The 16,670-nt window shown below is 39.2% G+C and overlaps 1 protein-coding gene across 1 annotated transcript in view; it reads right to left on the bottom strand.

Moving 5' to 3' along the window:
- Window positions 1–5: 5 nt before the first annotated feature.
- The window catches only part of nxn (nucleoredoxin), a 38,744-nt gene continuing 22,079 nt past the window's right edge, over window positions 6–16,670 (bottom strand). The window contains exons 2-8 of the mRNA XM_033976865.2: window positions 8,029–8,146; window positions 6,242–6,375; window positions 4,957–5,057; window positions 4,761–4,867; window positions 3,881–4,060; window positions 3,482–3,606; window positions 6–892 (exon numbers count right to left, since the gene is read on the bottom strand). Of these exons, the coding sequence (XP_033832756.1) occupies window positions 710–892; window positions 3,482–3,606; window positions 3,881–4,060; window positions 4,761–4,867; window positions 4,957–5,057; window positions 6,242–6,375; window positions 8,029–8,146 (948 nt within the window). The 3' untranslated portion in view covers window positions 6–709. The remainder of the gene's footprint in view (window positions 893–3,481; window positions 3,607–3,880; window positions 4,061–4,760; window positions 4,868–4,956; window positions 5,058–6,241; window positions 6,376–8,028; window positions 8,147–16,670) is intronic.

The following is a 16,670-nucleotide window of genomic DNA, read 5'->3' on the forward strand; positions in this document are numbered from 1 at the left end:
GAAGGAAATGAGCAACTGCATTTTATTAGTTTACATAGATTTGCCTTTACTTATAGTACTATTGTGCTTACCAGTGCATTGAAATAAATGAACGGTCAGGTCAAAAGGTAGATACCAGAAGTAACAGAATTAGAGGAATATAAATACATTCAATGCCCTCTATGTGTTTGTGCCATCATAAACATGATTCAAGATTATCACCACCAGAATAAGTGAACGTGAATCACCATTACCACATAAAGCAGATCTTACATTCTAACTTGAACATACAAAAGGATTGAAAGTTTCAGTCATTGGTCTGTAAAAAGTAAGCACATCGTGTTCTTAGGTGTTTAAAATAGGGCCCTGATGCTGCACAGCTACATCCAGCTGAGGTTTAGTGAAATGCGTGACAAACAGGTAACAAAGTGAGCATAGGTCCATTTGGGAATCTTGATTTCTCCACAATTCAGATACATTTATTAAGTGAAAAAAGAAAAATCCTCAGGGAAATCTCAAACAAAATCTCCACATATATTTATAAGTGTGAAGGTTATAGCCAATGCAAGGCACCACAGGAGAAAAGGACTCCATTTAAGATAATGTCTATAAGGTAAAATGTCAGTAAAAAATAGGATGTGTCCAACAGTTTGACAATGGGGGAGAAACAAGGGAAAGACATAGCAACATGTCAGAGCTTGATGATACGAGTCCCATATTTTTCTGCATTCTAGATGGGCTCTGGTTTGAGTTTCTCAGCCAGGAAGTCATTGACAAACTGCTCCACAATAGCTGGTGTAATCTCCTCAGCGTCAAGCACGTACTTGGCCCGGGCCGACATGTCCAGGATGGTGAGCAGAGGAGCGGCCTCTGGGAGGTTTGTGTAATCCCGCAAAGAGTCAGTCATGTCATCCTGTAGAAGTAAAAGAGAAGTCAGATTAATGATTTACAGTTAGTATAATCCTTAGAGTATATTTGCAAACACTCACTTCATAAAAATAGAAAAAGGCACTGGGTCATGAAAGTTTTGCACCTGTATGTTTAAATGTCCTATTTGAATTTCGAATTTATTAAGATATATGGTCTCATAGGTGAGTACTGAGGCTCTATATTGACCGACAATGAAAACTAAATTAGCAAAAAAAAAAGTTGAGTTTCATGGAACCTAGATCATTTTTTTGTTTTTAAGATTAATATACACTTGCCGTCAAATATTAACAAAAGCCTTATATTTTGGAAAATGTACAGTGATTGGTTAAATTCACCCGTCACTGGGGCTCCTATTGAGGCTGACCAATAGGTTAATTTTTATCTCCATGTCATCATAACTTAAAATAGTAATAATAATAAATTTTTTTTCACTGCAAACTCGATCTAAATCATCCACATAAATGTATGCAACTGCTTAAAAAAAACAAACAAACAAACACTAATTCTAAGCACCTGTTGGCAATCCTCAAAAAAATAATTCTTTCAGCTAAACCTTTGTTAGCCTGAGCCCCAGGCAAAATGTCCACTACTGAGGCTTTTGAACAGAAATCAAACAGACAGATTTTAACAGTAATTCAAGTTGTCAGCTAGTAGTCCATGTGGATAGGTAATTCAGGCCAACCGCTTCAATCATATTTCTGGTCACGTTTCAGTACAAGGTTGCATGTTTTCCCTCAGTAAAAACACAGACTTTGAAAGACATAAGTGTAAAAGAAAAGGATCCATATGGGACAAATTACACAGAAAATGCAGAACTGACAAAGATCCAGAAGGTGGCACTGCAACACATTGAAGAGTGGAGTAAACTATGAACTTTCATCCAAATGTCTTAAACTCTTTGCTACTTCAGTATTTGGCACCTTTATCAATATAGAGATTGTTAACTAAATCATTTTATAAGGAAAAAAAAACTTTATTTTCCCAACATTGCAATTATACAAGATCCACTTTATAGTGCATCTGTACAGTCCGTTTTATTTGCTGCCAGAAATTCTTGCTTTTAAGAGGTAATAATCACCTCCATCATGGCGTATGGAGGAAGTTATCCATAGTCTTTTGTGAGATGCACCATTCAGGTCAAAACAAAGGGTCTCTCAACTGCAGCTGGCCGTGTTAAGGCTCGACGTGTGTTAACCGTGAGGAGCCCAAAGGGATTGCTGTGCCTACTGATGCTCTGTAACATTTCAAATAGGCCATCTGATAAGAAACCATATGATAAAACTCCCTTCTGGCTGCTTCATCCATCTTACTTGGTAGCTTTGAAGTGTTTGGCTTACTTTATAGAAACGCATTAAGAATATTATCCATCATCAACTGACAAAAGAGTTGAAGGAAGTGATTTTGTGGCATTGCAAAATATGCATTAAAGTAATATACACTACCCTTCGACTCTCTCAGTAAAATAACAATGGGAGCTAGTGGGGGAAAAGGGGAAGATCAATAATTTGGCTGGCAGCATAAATAATGAGCTTGACAAAAAGGGAAGAGAAGAATAATTATGTAGGCTATCCTCACCAGCCTGATCCAAAAGACGTTTGGTGCAGAGCAGAAGACACAGTCTACTCTGTGAACCAAAGGGCAGTGAAGATCCATAAAATACAGCAGGAGCAGAAGTCCCTCAAAAAATACCTCAAAGAAGCTAGGGAGGAGCAGCGCACTCCATTAGCACAATTGCAAGTTATGTTGAGGAAACCGTGTGCAGAGCAGAATGGCACTGAAGGTGATGGAAGGAGAGAGACAGAAAGCAAGTGTCTTTCATGACCAATCCGTTCAGGTTAACCAAGCAGCTGCCTGGACAGAAGAGGGATGGGAATCTGGATTGCTCAAAGGAGGAAATAGACCGGCATCTGCATAGTGCCTACGGTGATGTATGTAGAGAGGAAGTTGAGCACATGCAGTATCCTTGTAGACCTACCTCCCCTTACCACCAGGGAGCCACTGCTAAAAGAAGTCCAGGAGATCGCTACTCAAGCAACTCTGGAAGATCATCATCATCAGAGTCATATGGAGAGGGAAGAGGGAAGGTAGCAAAGCAGTGGAAATTCCCTGAAGGTATCTGGATCCCAAAAGAGAAGGATTCCAAGAAGATCAACCAGTTCATGATAATCTCACTGCATACACCCAGTGACCCAAGGTTACATCACTGATAATATGTTCAGATGCACCTCCAGAAGATGTATCTGAGAACAATGTTTAGTGAAGAGGAGTGGATCAAGACACACTGCATGTACACCCAAATTTTCATGTAATTAACAGAACGATATTTGTCTGCCACTAAAACACCACATGTCTAACAATATAATTTTCATTTGTAATGTATATTTGCGGCTCAAGACACTTTTGAACTCAGTTTGTGTCTCTCAAATGTTCAATGTTTCCACTAGAGGGCGATAGTGGGTCATTTTTGTACATTCTTCATTTTATGTTGTATTTTTTGTTGCCTACATTTTTTTTGAAAGAATACAATGTGCTAGTCAATTCTTTCTACAAATGATTTTGTGGTGTATCTTACCTCTCCAGCGACAAAGAAAAGAAGAGGTGTCTCTTCTTCTTTGGCTTTGTACTTCGCCATAAGTTTCTCTGCAATTGGTTGGATCAGCTCCTTGGCAGGCTCCAACTCTCCCTCTTCTTCTGCATCTGAATAAAAACATAAAAACTGAGTGTCATTGGAAAAACGGGCAAGTTGAATGCAGAAAGAGACCACCTGTAAGACACTCTAGTAGTGAATAGTTAAACAGAAATATACATATGGGGAGGTAAATTTGGCGGTTCACTGATTTTCATAAAGCAAAGAGGAGAATGCTGTTATTGCCTTTAATGAAGCAACTGTTATTCATTTAAATATTGCCTTTATGCACATTCGTACAATGGAATAAGAAACACAAGGCATCTGTGTGTATTGTCTACGCACCCACAAACAGTACAAGACAGGGCCCCTCGTGAAGCTGCACCGCATTGGACTCGCTGAGCTCCAAAACAGGGCGAGGGTGCCATGGGAAGAGGCGGCACTCCGGGTCGTTTAACACTTCCACACGGCCCTGTCGTGTGATCATGTGACCATCTGTGTCCAATAGAATCAGAGTAGGGATACCTGGAGACAGAACAAAAGATACAAATGTTGTGGGACGGGGCCAACACAGGAGGGAAGTTAACTAGGCAAAACTTTGGATAGTGGTTGAGGTAATTTCCTGTCATTACAACAGTGTGACGCGTACTGCTCACTCTCCTGCTGAGATATGGTCTGGAGTGGATGCTTTTTGCCATTTCAGACTCGTGTCATTCTGCAGTATGGGCTTTGTCCAGTCTCGATAAAACTGGAATTTGTTTCACACTTAATGACCTTGGTCTATCCTTATTAACAGGCTTATCACAAACAGACACCATCTGGGAGCAAAGCAAAGTACATGAGTCACTGGGTTCCTGTCTGGTCATGTGGGCTGCAGCAGAGGTAGGGGGATAGCATGGACAGGGCAGAGTCGATCTATTCTCTGTGCATTCCTTACATTCAGTGTAGGACCGGCCTAGAGCCAAGTACTGCCAGCTTCATCCAAACACTAGGTAAATGGAAAAGGGCATTGGGAGGGAGGAGTAGAACTTCTTTGTCAAACTCCACTCTCTACTTGATTAGTGGCTTACATTCCTCTATAGGCAAAAACTATATATTCTCAAAGCTTATAAAACACACATTTTAAGAAGACAGATTTAAAATGGCCTTCTAAGAGCTTTTCACCATTAGACCAAGTTATAAGAAAAAAGCATAATATGTCTTCTTTAACATTCAAATCAATTACCTTGTATTCCATAAAGTCTATTAAGCCGTGATCGTCTAGCTTCATCCGAGTATGGCACAGCTAGCCAGGGCATCTCACTGAAGTATTGCTTAAAAGACTCCTCTGACCTGAATGTATCCAGAAAAAAAGTCCTTAATGTTTGTCTATAGTTGTAAAATTGATACATTATATTATATATATTAGTAAAGTCACTCACCTATCAGCACTGACAAATACAATCTCAAATTTCTTTCCCGATTCTTTGATGATTCTGTATGATTCAACCAGGACCCGGGTCAAACTGCGACATGGTGGACACTAACAATAAAAAGAAATCACTATTATTGAAGGCAAGCCAGAATTTTCCCTGCATACAGTCTAGTCGTTTACCTTAATTATGCTTTTTTTAAAAATGTAAAGAATTCTACAATAAATCAGCCTTGGTTTCCATGTTTAAATAGCAGGCTTTAGATGGCATCACAGTGAAGTAGCAGTGACAGAAGTATTTAAAGCTTACAGGGGTTTTCATGCCTAATTTGCATTGTGTATCTTTCCCACACTTTCATGCAATAAGAACGCAATAAATAACAGCAGTAACAATGGTAATAGGTGTAGCTCCTGTTAGGTAAACCGTTCTGGCATTGGTACCATTTTCTTCTGGTCACTTGACACCATTTATCTGTAATGCATTATTTGTAGGCATGTGTTTTGCTGTTAGGCGTTGATGAGGTGTGTATTCAAGTGATTCAGTCATGCTTACATACTTGCCATACCAAAGTGTGGGAAAGTGAAAGCATAATAATTAGTCAATTTATATGCATTTATTTAACTGTTAAATGTCCAAATGAATAGAACTGATTTATGGTGAGGTTTAGCACCACATTGCTATTTTTGTACCTTATTTGACACTTACAAAGGCTAATCTGTATTTAGTTCTTTTAAAAAACACCTAGATCTAAATTTAGGTCATGTCTCTTTTGTGTGAGCCATTTAACATCTCTGTGACACACACACACACACTGTTTACATGCATACCAAGACCAGATGCTGCAACTCAACATCTGCAGCAATAACTTCAACTCTAGTTTGTACTAAGTTTATACTAGTATGAGTGATTGTCTACAAAACTTGGAGAAAGGAAATCTGCCTCAACATAACCTCACCATTTATGCAGGTTTGAGACTGGATAAAGGTAGGAAAGATATACTTTTACAAAATTGTGTTTACCCTCAGTAAAAAATCTGTTTCATTGTTTTTAAATGTTGGATGTAAAATATATATATTTTAAAGTGCATTTTGTTTGACAGTTATATTTGCAGTATTTATGTTTTAAGATAAGATAGCTTTTCTTTATTTTTACTTTTAACTTCTCTCTTTTTTTTTTTTAAATCTACAGTTGTTTTTTGCTTTTACCAACCAGAGCTCCCTTCACCTGTGTTTTCAATGTCACATAGATGAAGTGTTTTAAGTGTGTAAATTGGGTAACTGTGTCCTTCACTTACCCAATGAGCTGAGAAGTACACGCCCACATAGTGCCCCTCCAGAGAGCTGCTGTCTGTGGTCTGTCTGTTGTTCCTGAGCAGAGGCCCGGCCACCACCTCCGCAAATGGCTTCGGTCCCCAGGGGAACTCTAAGCCTGCAAGAGAGTCACAGATACAGGGGAAATGAGTAAACAGGACTGCATAGAGAGGCCAGTATTTCTAGACCTGTCACGATAACAGATTTTGAAGTTTGATGTATTGCTACAGAAAAATATCATGATAAATGATAATACTGAAACTACTACTGCTATAATGACCCTAAAGCATGCAGGGGGTTTTACTATATGGTTAAATGAACAATATAAAAGCATGAGCATCAGTAACTGCCAGATGTGCCTCTGGCATTTCTTTATTAGAAAGTTTAATAATTTTGTTCATGCTTAAAGTCCCTGTTTCAGTTTGTTTTTATGGGTAGTGTCCTTGTCTGTTGGTCCAGTGTGAGTGGAAATGTGCAGTCTTAAGTAAAAACCATCAATGCTGCTTTAAAATAGCCCTTTTAGTGAACTTGGTCATCCAGAGTATCATTATAGACCAATGACACATTGGATGTGAGGGAGAGCTGTGGTTTTGTTGTTGCAGATTGTAAAAATGCACTCTTATCTTTTACGCTGTGGGCTAGTCCAGACACCACTCCACACAGGCTTTTCATCGAAACTGAAAAGCAGACTGCTCTGAGTGTTTCAGCTTCCCTGGTTTCATCTTGCTATATTCAAACGTTCAATGAGCTTTTTTTCCTTTTCCTTTTTTTAAACTGCAACTGTGGTTGGTCACGGGTCCAGTAAGAATGATTTCCAAGTCTAATGGAAATGGATAATGCAGTGAAGCTAAAAAGCTGGTTTAAGATTTACACATGTGCCATAATAATACAAATAATAATTATATCTAAGAGAAAAAATAAATACTTTTTTTTTTTTACAAAACCCAAAAGTAAGCTTTACTTCCATTTTTTACTTCAACATTTTGATCAATATTAGCAAATATGAGTTATCGGCCACAACGGTAATGAGAAGTACTGGATATTGTATTGGCTGAAAAAAATCCATCCAATCCATTTTATTTATTATTATATATCCACAAACTGTAAGTTACGCAGATCAGGTAGATGGCTAGTCCTGAGCTGCTGCTACCGTTTGCTCTGTCACTTTGGGCTCACTTTCTTTTAATTATGGGGAACCGGAGGACCCTTGCAAACACTGGCAGAACCCCACGCAGAAAGGCCAATATGAGATTGAAACTCAGGACCAACTGTGGGGCAAGAGTGCTTACTACTCAGCCAACATGATGAATACAGTTAGGACAAAAATACAATACAATTACACAACAACTGCCTACATGTCCAGTCAGAAAATATGATTAATGCCTGAGATGTTCCAGGTCTGTGAAATCTATCCCAGAACTCCTGGGATTCACATTCTGTTCCATGAATTTATAGTTTATTCTAAAAAGACAAAGCAGGATTTTTATGTTTTAAAGCTTTTTGCCACAAACAAGGATATCTTCTGCACTAGAATAGAGAATCATGCAAGTCTGCTCACTGCCTCCACTTCAAAGTTTAGAAATGATTGGCTTTATGCACGAGAGAGAACCATACATGCACTGTGAGGTTTGTGAGACTATAATTACGATTTCAACAGTACAAACAAGGATTAGGTTTGTTTGATGGGTTAGTAATTATAATATACAATTCATATGGCTTGAGGTTTAATACATGTTGTAACTTGAGTGATCATTAAGTGGATGCATATTACCTTTAGGGTCATCTCTGACGACTAGGAGCCCATTTCGACAAACCACCTTCCCAGTCGTGGCATCCACAAACACCAGCGATGGTATGCTCGTAACTTTGTACTTATTCCAGAGCTTCATCTGAGAAGAGAAAAATAAAAAGATGTTGAAATAACAGCCATGAAAGATGACCCAACCTGCTTGCCTGTGGTTTAATTACATCCCAGCGGTACCATTTTCACCTGAAATATTGTAGGATTTAAACTGAATGTTTGCATTGGGGGTTTGGCCAAATAAGACAAACACATGACATATAAGGATTGTATTTTAAACCTGCACTGGGACCTTCTGCTCCTGCAGTCTTTGTAATGGACAGTGACGCACGCATGGTAAAGATAATGGCAAGATTGTGTGTTACATAGTGTATTGTTACATATCCTAAAAAACACACCTGCAGCTCATTTTAACTGTGTTTTTCCTCTACATTTAAACAATCAGAAACAATAGTAGGAAACTACTGTACTTTTATTATTTTTGTTTATATAAAATAATAACTTAAACCCACAAGATGCATTTGGGCTAACACTAAAGTTTTAATGAGAACTGACCAATGAGAACATTAGAAAGTTGAGTTCCAGAGTGAAGGTCATTAAAGGACAGCAAGTTTATAAAATAATCTAATTTATTACTTCTGGACTGAACCAAGACTCACTGTAACTTTAATCTCCCAGTCTGAACACCAAATGAAGTGCGGAGAACTTTCCTCTGGGTTTAGTGAAATCGGCCAGGAGTTCAGTTACAAATGAGCTTTGGGTTGATGAAAACCTTTTGTTGCTGGTTTTGTTAAATTCGACTCCACTGCAGAAGCTTAGCTCAAAGACTTGAATGACATCAGCTCACACATACAAAGGGGTTGCACAATATTAGGCATAACACAATAGCACACACTATGCAGCAATATTAAATGTCTAATATGGGCAACTGTATGCAAAAACATAGACACTCATGCCAGGTCAGTGCATTATTAACTTTGCACTCAATACACTTATTTTAACAATGTAAACCTCTTACTAGATTGAATCCAGCAAAGGGATTTCACTAGACCATGTATAATGCATTAAGTGCCGCAAGCCAAGATACATTTAAATACAGAAATGCCTGGAAATATAAGTTAAATGTAACATATCCCACTATGGTAGAAGGCAGCAATTCTCAAAAAAGGACAAGGAACAAAACAAAATGTAACCTAATTACAAAATACTTTCCCATGTGGATTAAACACACTGCAAATCTCACACAACACACACACACACACACACGAGTTATATATATAAAAACTATGGAGCTCTAAGCTACAATACCAATGCCCCCTTTGCATACATATAGTGACCTTTCTGAATCTATGTTTATTCTTCAGGGCCATGCACAGGACCTAAAGACAGCTGAGGTCAGGCTCTCTTTGGACAAGACGACACGGAGCCTGCAGAAGACATGGTCTGGACAGTCCTCAAAAGCAATGCACCACAGTCAACGGCTTTTCCACACACAGCTCTGGAAACTCAATCACTGCTCATAAATTGATGAGGTTTAAAGCACTAACTGTGACCGTCTCCAAAATCAGGGAGCAAAAACACCGTAATATTTGACCCAAACTGGGGATATGACACTAGCAGTAGATGGCGCATGTCTGAAAATGTCAAAAACAGACAGCAGAGGCCAGATGGAAACTGAAGTTGGTTTAACTCCTTTTAATAATGAAACTTTCAGATCTTTTTATGATTCCACCACAAGTAGCCTGCCCTTTATTCTAAACACCTACACAATGCTGTTTTATGTGCTAGTAAAGTATTCTTTACAAAAATGATACAGGCCAAGATCCAGACACTTCTAATGTTACTAATAATAGTAGCTTTTGGATATAGTAGGTAGACTTACAGCTCACCCTTTTCTTATCTGCTCAAAAAAGAAACCAAAAATAATCTATACAAAAAGGGAAAAAAATACATGTGGCCAGGAAGTACCCTCTCTCAAAATGGCAGATTTATTAAGCTTTTCAATGTCTTACCATTAATGTATAGTATACTAGTTAGAGTCATGCTACAATGGGTTTTGCAGAGAGATCAGAGAAGAGCTAGCTAATAAATCTTTCTGGGGTTTTAGCTGTGCCTTTAGGATAAAAGTGCTGCTGTGATTCCCAGGCGGATGGATAACCCTTTAACTACAGTGCATACATGTCCTGAAGCCAGTCACAATAAAATACAATTCACCTTGAAAGACTGGAATGGCCCAGATTATGATCTCACTATGTACTGATACAGGAAGGGTTAAGTTTCACGGCGTCGGTTAAAGTGCAGGTCAAGAAATTATCCTCTGCTAAGCATGAGGAATTTACAGAATTTCTGCACAGCTACTGCTCGCTCCCTGTCTCTGCACTGAAGGAAAGCAACCCAGTGTTGCAGAAACAAACAACAAATATAGAAATTAAACAAATCAAACTCATACATATTCATGGATTTCAACTTCCTGTGATATCTTCAGGATATATTTTGCTCATTCAAAATATAATATTTTGTTTTGAATTTTTTATTGCTATGGCAACGATGCTAAATTTCCATCACTCCGTAACCCATGGATACAACATGATTCATGTTTTAATCTTATCACCACTTTCCTGCGTGGTTATACGATGCCAAATACAAAGCCACATATACTATTACATACATATACATACCTTATTCAGATATCTTCTGAAATCTTCTAGAATGAACACTGTGAACAGGTGTTTCTTCACACAAATAAGCTTGAAGGGAAAAGTGTGTAATTTCAACAAGACAATTAAACTACCAATGTAAAAAATATTTCTAGACTATGTGAGTGTAGCTAAGGCTTAAACATCATGTCCTGTGATTATGTTACACACCTCCTTAAAATATCAATAAGCCTTATAGAAAGCTCTTTAAGTGGCAGGGCTCAAGGGAAAACTAGAAATCCATACTAACAATCCATTTACTCCTGAAACATAAGCATTAGCCTGGCTGCTCTCCCTGTTAATAGGATAACACTCGGTCTACCAGCCATATCAAACTGCTATTGTGGTTTGGAAGGCATGAGGTTGTGAGCAGAGCTGGTGTGTTCTCATAATACATTTAACTCTAACTCTATTAACAGTTGTGGATATTGCTAAAACAACCACAAAATAATTCCTATCTAGGTTATTTAATGAACCACACATAACCAAACATATTTGAATCAGTACCACTGGTTTCTATTGAAATATCAAAACAATAACAAAATATGATATTAAGTTATTCTAGACACAAGTTGGTGCACTGTGCCAGTCATAAACTTGGATGATCGGAAAGGACCAAAACACAATGCTCTGTACAAAATAATAAGTTGTAACAGTCCTGAAAGACAGACCAAAAGAAAAGATTAAGTGTTCAATAAGAGTACATGATTTGCCTGTGCCACACGGCCGGCGAGGGAACAAAAGATGGTGAATATGGAAGCCACATTTCAGTGGTAAATGTCATGCATGACGAGACCACTTTCATGCTTCACCGCACTGTTGCTCTTTATGGCAACATTTCAGAGTTAAAAGGGGGCTATCTTTGGAAGAGAAACCTCCGTCCCCACACTCCTAACCTCTGGATCCACACACACATCTGCTTCAACTTTAGCCGTGTCCTTTTCAGATCTCGACAGCTCTGACCTGCTCTCAAACCCCTGTCAACAGCAGGAGGGTCCACACTCAGAGTGTCATGTTGAGAGAACTGGAGAGGGGGGACTTTTCTTCACTCAGCGTGGCCAATTCAGTCATCACTGTGAGCACGGTGTCCTCTCATAGATCTGCATTCACCGGGGCAGGGGAGAAGGAAACGGCCCGAGGCGTCTGCCAAACTCTGCTCCTTTTTTCTACAGTGCTGTCACCACAAAATAGGACAGAGAGCCTTTACAACTGCAATGCCTCAACGTGTCAAAGATAGCATTTTATCTAGAAGAGGTATACCCAGGAAATATTGTAGCAGTCTAGATTATATCTTCAAATCATAATATACCACAGTCATAGCTTCAGAAAAGTCAAGGCTTTCAAGTTCTGTTCATATAAGTGGAGTGTTTTCAATTCTGCAGACAAAGTAGATTTGTGCAATTTAATTTGACCACTCAGGAATTCTGGCTTTTATTGCAGTCATGAGGTAAAAATATTTGCCATAGAAGTCAAATGGAATTGTTTGAAAGGCTATTGAACCATCACACACAGTCACACAATATGGCCAAAGATCCAATTTCAGATCACAATGGACTATCTCCTGCCTATGAGATAACATGGTGATCAGTATCTCCTTATAGAACACTGCGAGTGTGTGAGGCCATTGATAAGAGGCTGTCTCAGTTATAGACTAACCAGACCCCTGAAGCTTCCTAAATCCCCCTGAAGACATGTTCAACAAAAGCATTTGTCTTTTAGTGGGACTTCTTTATTGAGTGTGCCTGCAGGCTGTGATCTCTGACAGTAAAGATGTACTGCAGGGGAGGCATGGGCTGTTTGTCTTGGTTACTGACAAAATTAAAAAGAAAAATACCATTATACAGATATGTCAATAGTTTTAACAACAAATGGGTATATATTACAAAGATAGATAGATAGAATAATAATGTATATATGACCAAAAAATAATTTCTTACTGTCTATTTAAAAAAAAAAATCATATGCAGTTTATTTCAATTGGTGCTTGCAATGCATTGTTACTAGTAATTTAAGGTTAATCTGGGATTTCTCCATTGTGGCCTACATAAAAGGTTCTCTTTATCTAAATCATATTTTAGCCTAAGCGATACAGTACTGTCACTGAGCACAATCCGATTTTTTTATGCATTTTTTCCAATACAGAGTCCTCCTGTGTTTATCATATGTGGACCAGATTTTGAGTTCAGAGTCAAAACAGACAGATGCATTTCATTGTAAGCAGCTTGAACTTGTACATCTCTCCCCTTACTCTTCACTCCACACTCTACAATCCTTTCTTTGGCTCGGTCGCTGAAGCCAGCAGCAGCAGCAGCCAGCACTGACTTGCATTCCTATGTGCTCGATGGGCTCTCACACACGGTCTGTATCCACTTCAAAAAGCCTGTTGCTGCTCTTCTCTGCTACAAAGACCACCCTCTCCCATCCCCTCCTCTCCTCTGCTCCTCTAACCGCGAGTGTGTGTTACTTAGCATGTCGGTGTGCGCCTCCTGACCCCACTATCGCGTTACTCTTCTGACAGAGGGCGGCTGGGGATCCCCGGTGGTGACATCTTGGCTTGGCGACAGCTGCAGTTGCCTTGCTCTTTTGCGATTGATTCGAGACCTCTCGCTTACTGGGCGTCCCATTCGGCATATCACTTTGCCTTACATAAACAAGAATGACACTTTCATCTGTCTATAGACCATCAATCATGCATCAAGGGATAGTACATGCAAACGTTACAATATTTTTGGAGGCAAATACAGACACAATCTAAAGTAAACTTGAGTTGGTTAGGATAGGTTGGTTGGTTGATTGATTAGGAAAGGATGCAATGTATCTAAGAAAACTTGGTGTAATTTTCTTAATTAACTGTTGTGTTCAAATTTATAATCCATTCAGGTTTTGTTAATCTCCTCAACCAATACAAGCAGGCTTACCACATTTCAGAGGTACAGCAAAATGATCAGATTATTGGGAGTTGAAAAACAGATTTGCCCATACTGTGAAATGCCCTAGTTCCTATATTTTAAACTGTTTTCAGAACGACAAGTCAATGTGCAAATCCCTGCTAAAATAACTGTTGTGACCCTCGACTGGGGAAAGCCAAAGGGAAATATTTAAAAGATCATAAGCTAGTTGCAGTTCATAAAAAGTAATGGGCACTACTGACATTACACACCAATAAATTCATAGAGCAAGTCTACAATCACAAAAATATCACAGCTATCCCATGCATTTGGACAATCTTGTAACACGCTCCATCCAGCCAAGCCTCTTTTATTTTATTTTTTTTTGGAGCGCGTCTCACTTGGCGGAGACACAGCCCAAATTGCTTTTTCGATGAAGGCCTCTTATTACCATGGCAACCACACACCCCCGCTGCTACTCTCTCCATTCTTCTCCGCCCTCCTCCCAATGCCAAAGTCAGGACATGTCACCAAATGCCAGGCATATTGTGGGCCTCTTGTTTAAAAATTCTGTGAGAAATTAGAGCGGTTTTGTGAATAATAACAGGTGCCATGAAGTAACACACAGCTTAAGGGATATAAGACGGTAAAATGTGTAGAAAAGCCGCAGCAGACCAGACAGGCACAAAAAGGAGAGGTCATGTACAGCTCCCCTAAAGCACAAAAGGCAGTGTCTGAATACAGGCTCTAAATCCTAACTTGGACTCTCTATGGTGATGGTGAGAAGTTTTTTCTTTTTTTTTTTTTCCACAAGGGGGATTGTAAAACGAGTAAAAAGCCAGACCTCAATAGCCATCCACAGCATTGTCCCTCTATGAGCATATAAGCTGCCCTGGAGGCCTACATTTGGTGAGGTCACAGGTCAAGACAGCAGGGGGTGCATGCATCACTCCCGGCTGCGTTAGACTTGCCTATTGCTGTGCACAATTTCACACATTTTTACCTTTTTATTTTGGGAAATTCTAATATATCGACACATGAAACATCTCTAGTTATATTTGCCATTCGTTTTTTTGTACTGCAGAATTATATTTTTGTTATGAAGTAAATTATTATGTGTCTGGTGACATGGCAGCGTGCAGTGGTGCAGCGGCTTCTCCAGCTCTAGGTATCATTATATTGTTTTTATGCTGCTAATAACCTGGCCCCAAGTACGTTTTTTTCATTTCTGTGTATCTTTTAATACTAAAATGACAAGTAAATTCTGATTTTGATTCTTATTGTATAATTATTGTTGATCCTCTCCACTTCATACTATAGCACAGAGCATAGAGGAGGATTTGACCACAACAACCCCAATGGCAATAATCCTACATAACGTGCAATCTGCCAAATAGCCTGGCACTGGTAGCTTAGAGATATCAACTGTTTTGATTAAACAGGTAGGACTATTCAATTATACCATATGGAGAGAATTCATGACATGTCTAGAGTAGTGATCACCTAATGATTTACTGCAGTTAGTCAATGTCAGGTACTTGTTTGGCACATGTTAAGAGTGTGTTTTCCCACACTTTGGCACAGCACATCATCTCCATATCAAGTTGAGGCCTGTGGTGTCTATCCCTGATAAGAGCAGATATAGTAAGCCTGTCATGCACTGCACCAACTGGGCCTGGTCTGCCTGTTACCTTAGTCCGACCTTTAAGCCCAGTGAAAAAATCCACAGTTGGAAAGACTACGGCATTTTTGTCGTAGTTTTGCAATGGAGTAACAGTATAACAGAGGAATGCATTCTGGCAAGTGCACATGTCTCCAAAGCACTTAGTTCATTAAGAGTACTGCTGTGCCTGCTTTTGCTCATGCAACAATTATGTGTTAATAATAAAACCACACATTTGAAAAACGCATGGCTTTTAAAGTTACTGCTCAATTAGCCATACTGACAAACCAAACCCCAAACTGAGGGGAATAAAGTCCACCAAAGCCATAAGCCACCGTTTCCTGGAGTGCCCGCCATGGGGCTTAGACCCGGCTTCCTCAGAGTAACCTTTGTTTGACCTCACATTTAAGTTCTCCTCCTTCCTACTGGGACCCCGCATGAAGTCTGCTGCTCAGTCTCAGGGCTCACAACACATTAATATTTATAGGCATTTGTATAGGGCATTATCAGTCTGGCTTTGTGCAAAATGTAGAATTATACACATCTTAGAGGGGTAAAAACATAACATACATTTAAAACAGAATGAAAAAAATGGTACCTTGGATTAAATGTTATAAAACATCAAATGTTTTAAAATAGTGATTGTAAACGGATAGCTTAATGGGTTGATGACGCCTTGATCTAAAGCAGTTGTATAGTAAAATAGAGTTTAGGGCTACATCATGTATGCTTCTTTAATGAACAACATATTTATCATGTGTCAGTTATTTCATGTGTAGTGCATACAGCTTTGCGTACATGTTGGGGACATTTAAGTAGACAGGGTGCTGCTGCTATATTCCGGAGCTCATTGTAAACTCCACAGGCGGTGGAGAACCTCATAAATCACAATGGCACCCTTGGTCTGCTCAACCTCATAAAACTAGTGGGCTAGTCTAGTGACGGAGGAACTGTACATTCTACTGCAGCTATAAATAGCCGGGGATATTTGACGACCACCAACTCTCCCAGGTGCTTCTCCAAACACGTCCTTGAAATCCTCACTAAAGTATAGAGTTACTACTATAACACTACTGTGGGCAACGACACCATGAAAGCTATCACACAAACAATGGCTGCCGTGCCCTGAGGTATGGGGCGTTCTGCCTATTACCTGGGACTGTCTTTACGCCTCTCCGGTGAAACTTGTTTGCACGGCGCTGATTTATAGGCTGCACAATATCAGTTGCTACAGTAACTAAAATTGATGGCATACTTGATTGCAGAGGTGGGTGATATGGCAATTTTTTTTCTTCGTATTGATCAATCATTGAATCAACTTTTGATTCAAATAAAAAAACAAAACAAAAACAAAACAACAACTGG

Source organism: Periophthalmus magnuspinnatus, chromosome 13, assembly GCF_009829125.3.
Source record: "Periophthalmus magnuspinnatus isolate fPerMag1 chromosome 13, fPerMag1.2.pri, whole genome shotgun sequence".
Lineage (NCBI taxonomy): Eukaryota > Metazoa > Chordata > Actinopteri > Gobiiformes > Gobiidae > Periophthalmus > Periophthalmus magnuspinnatus.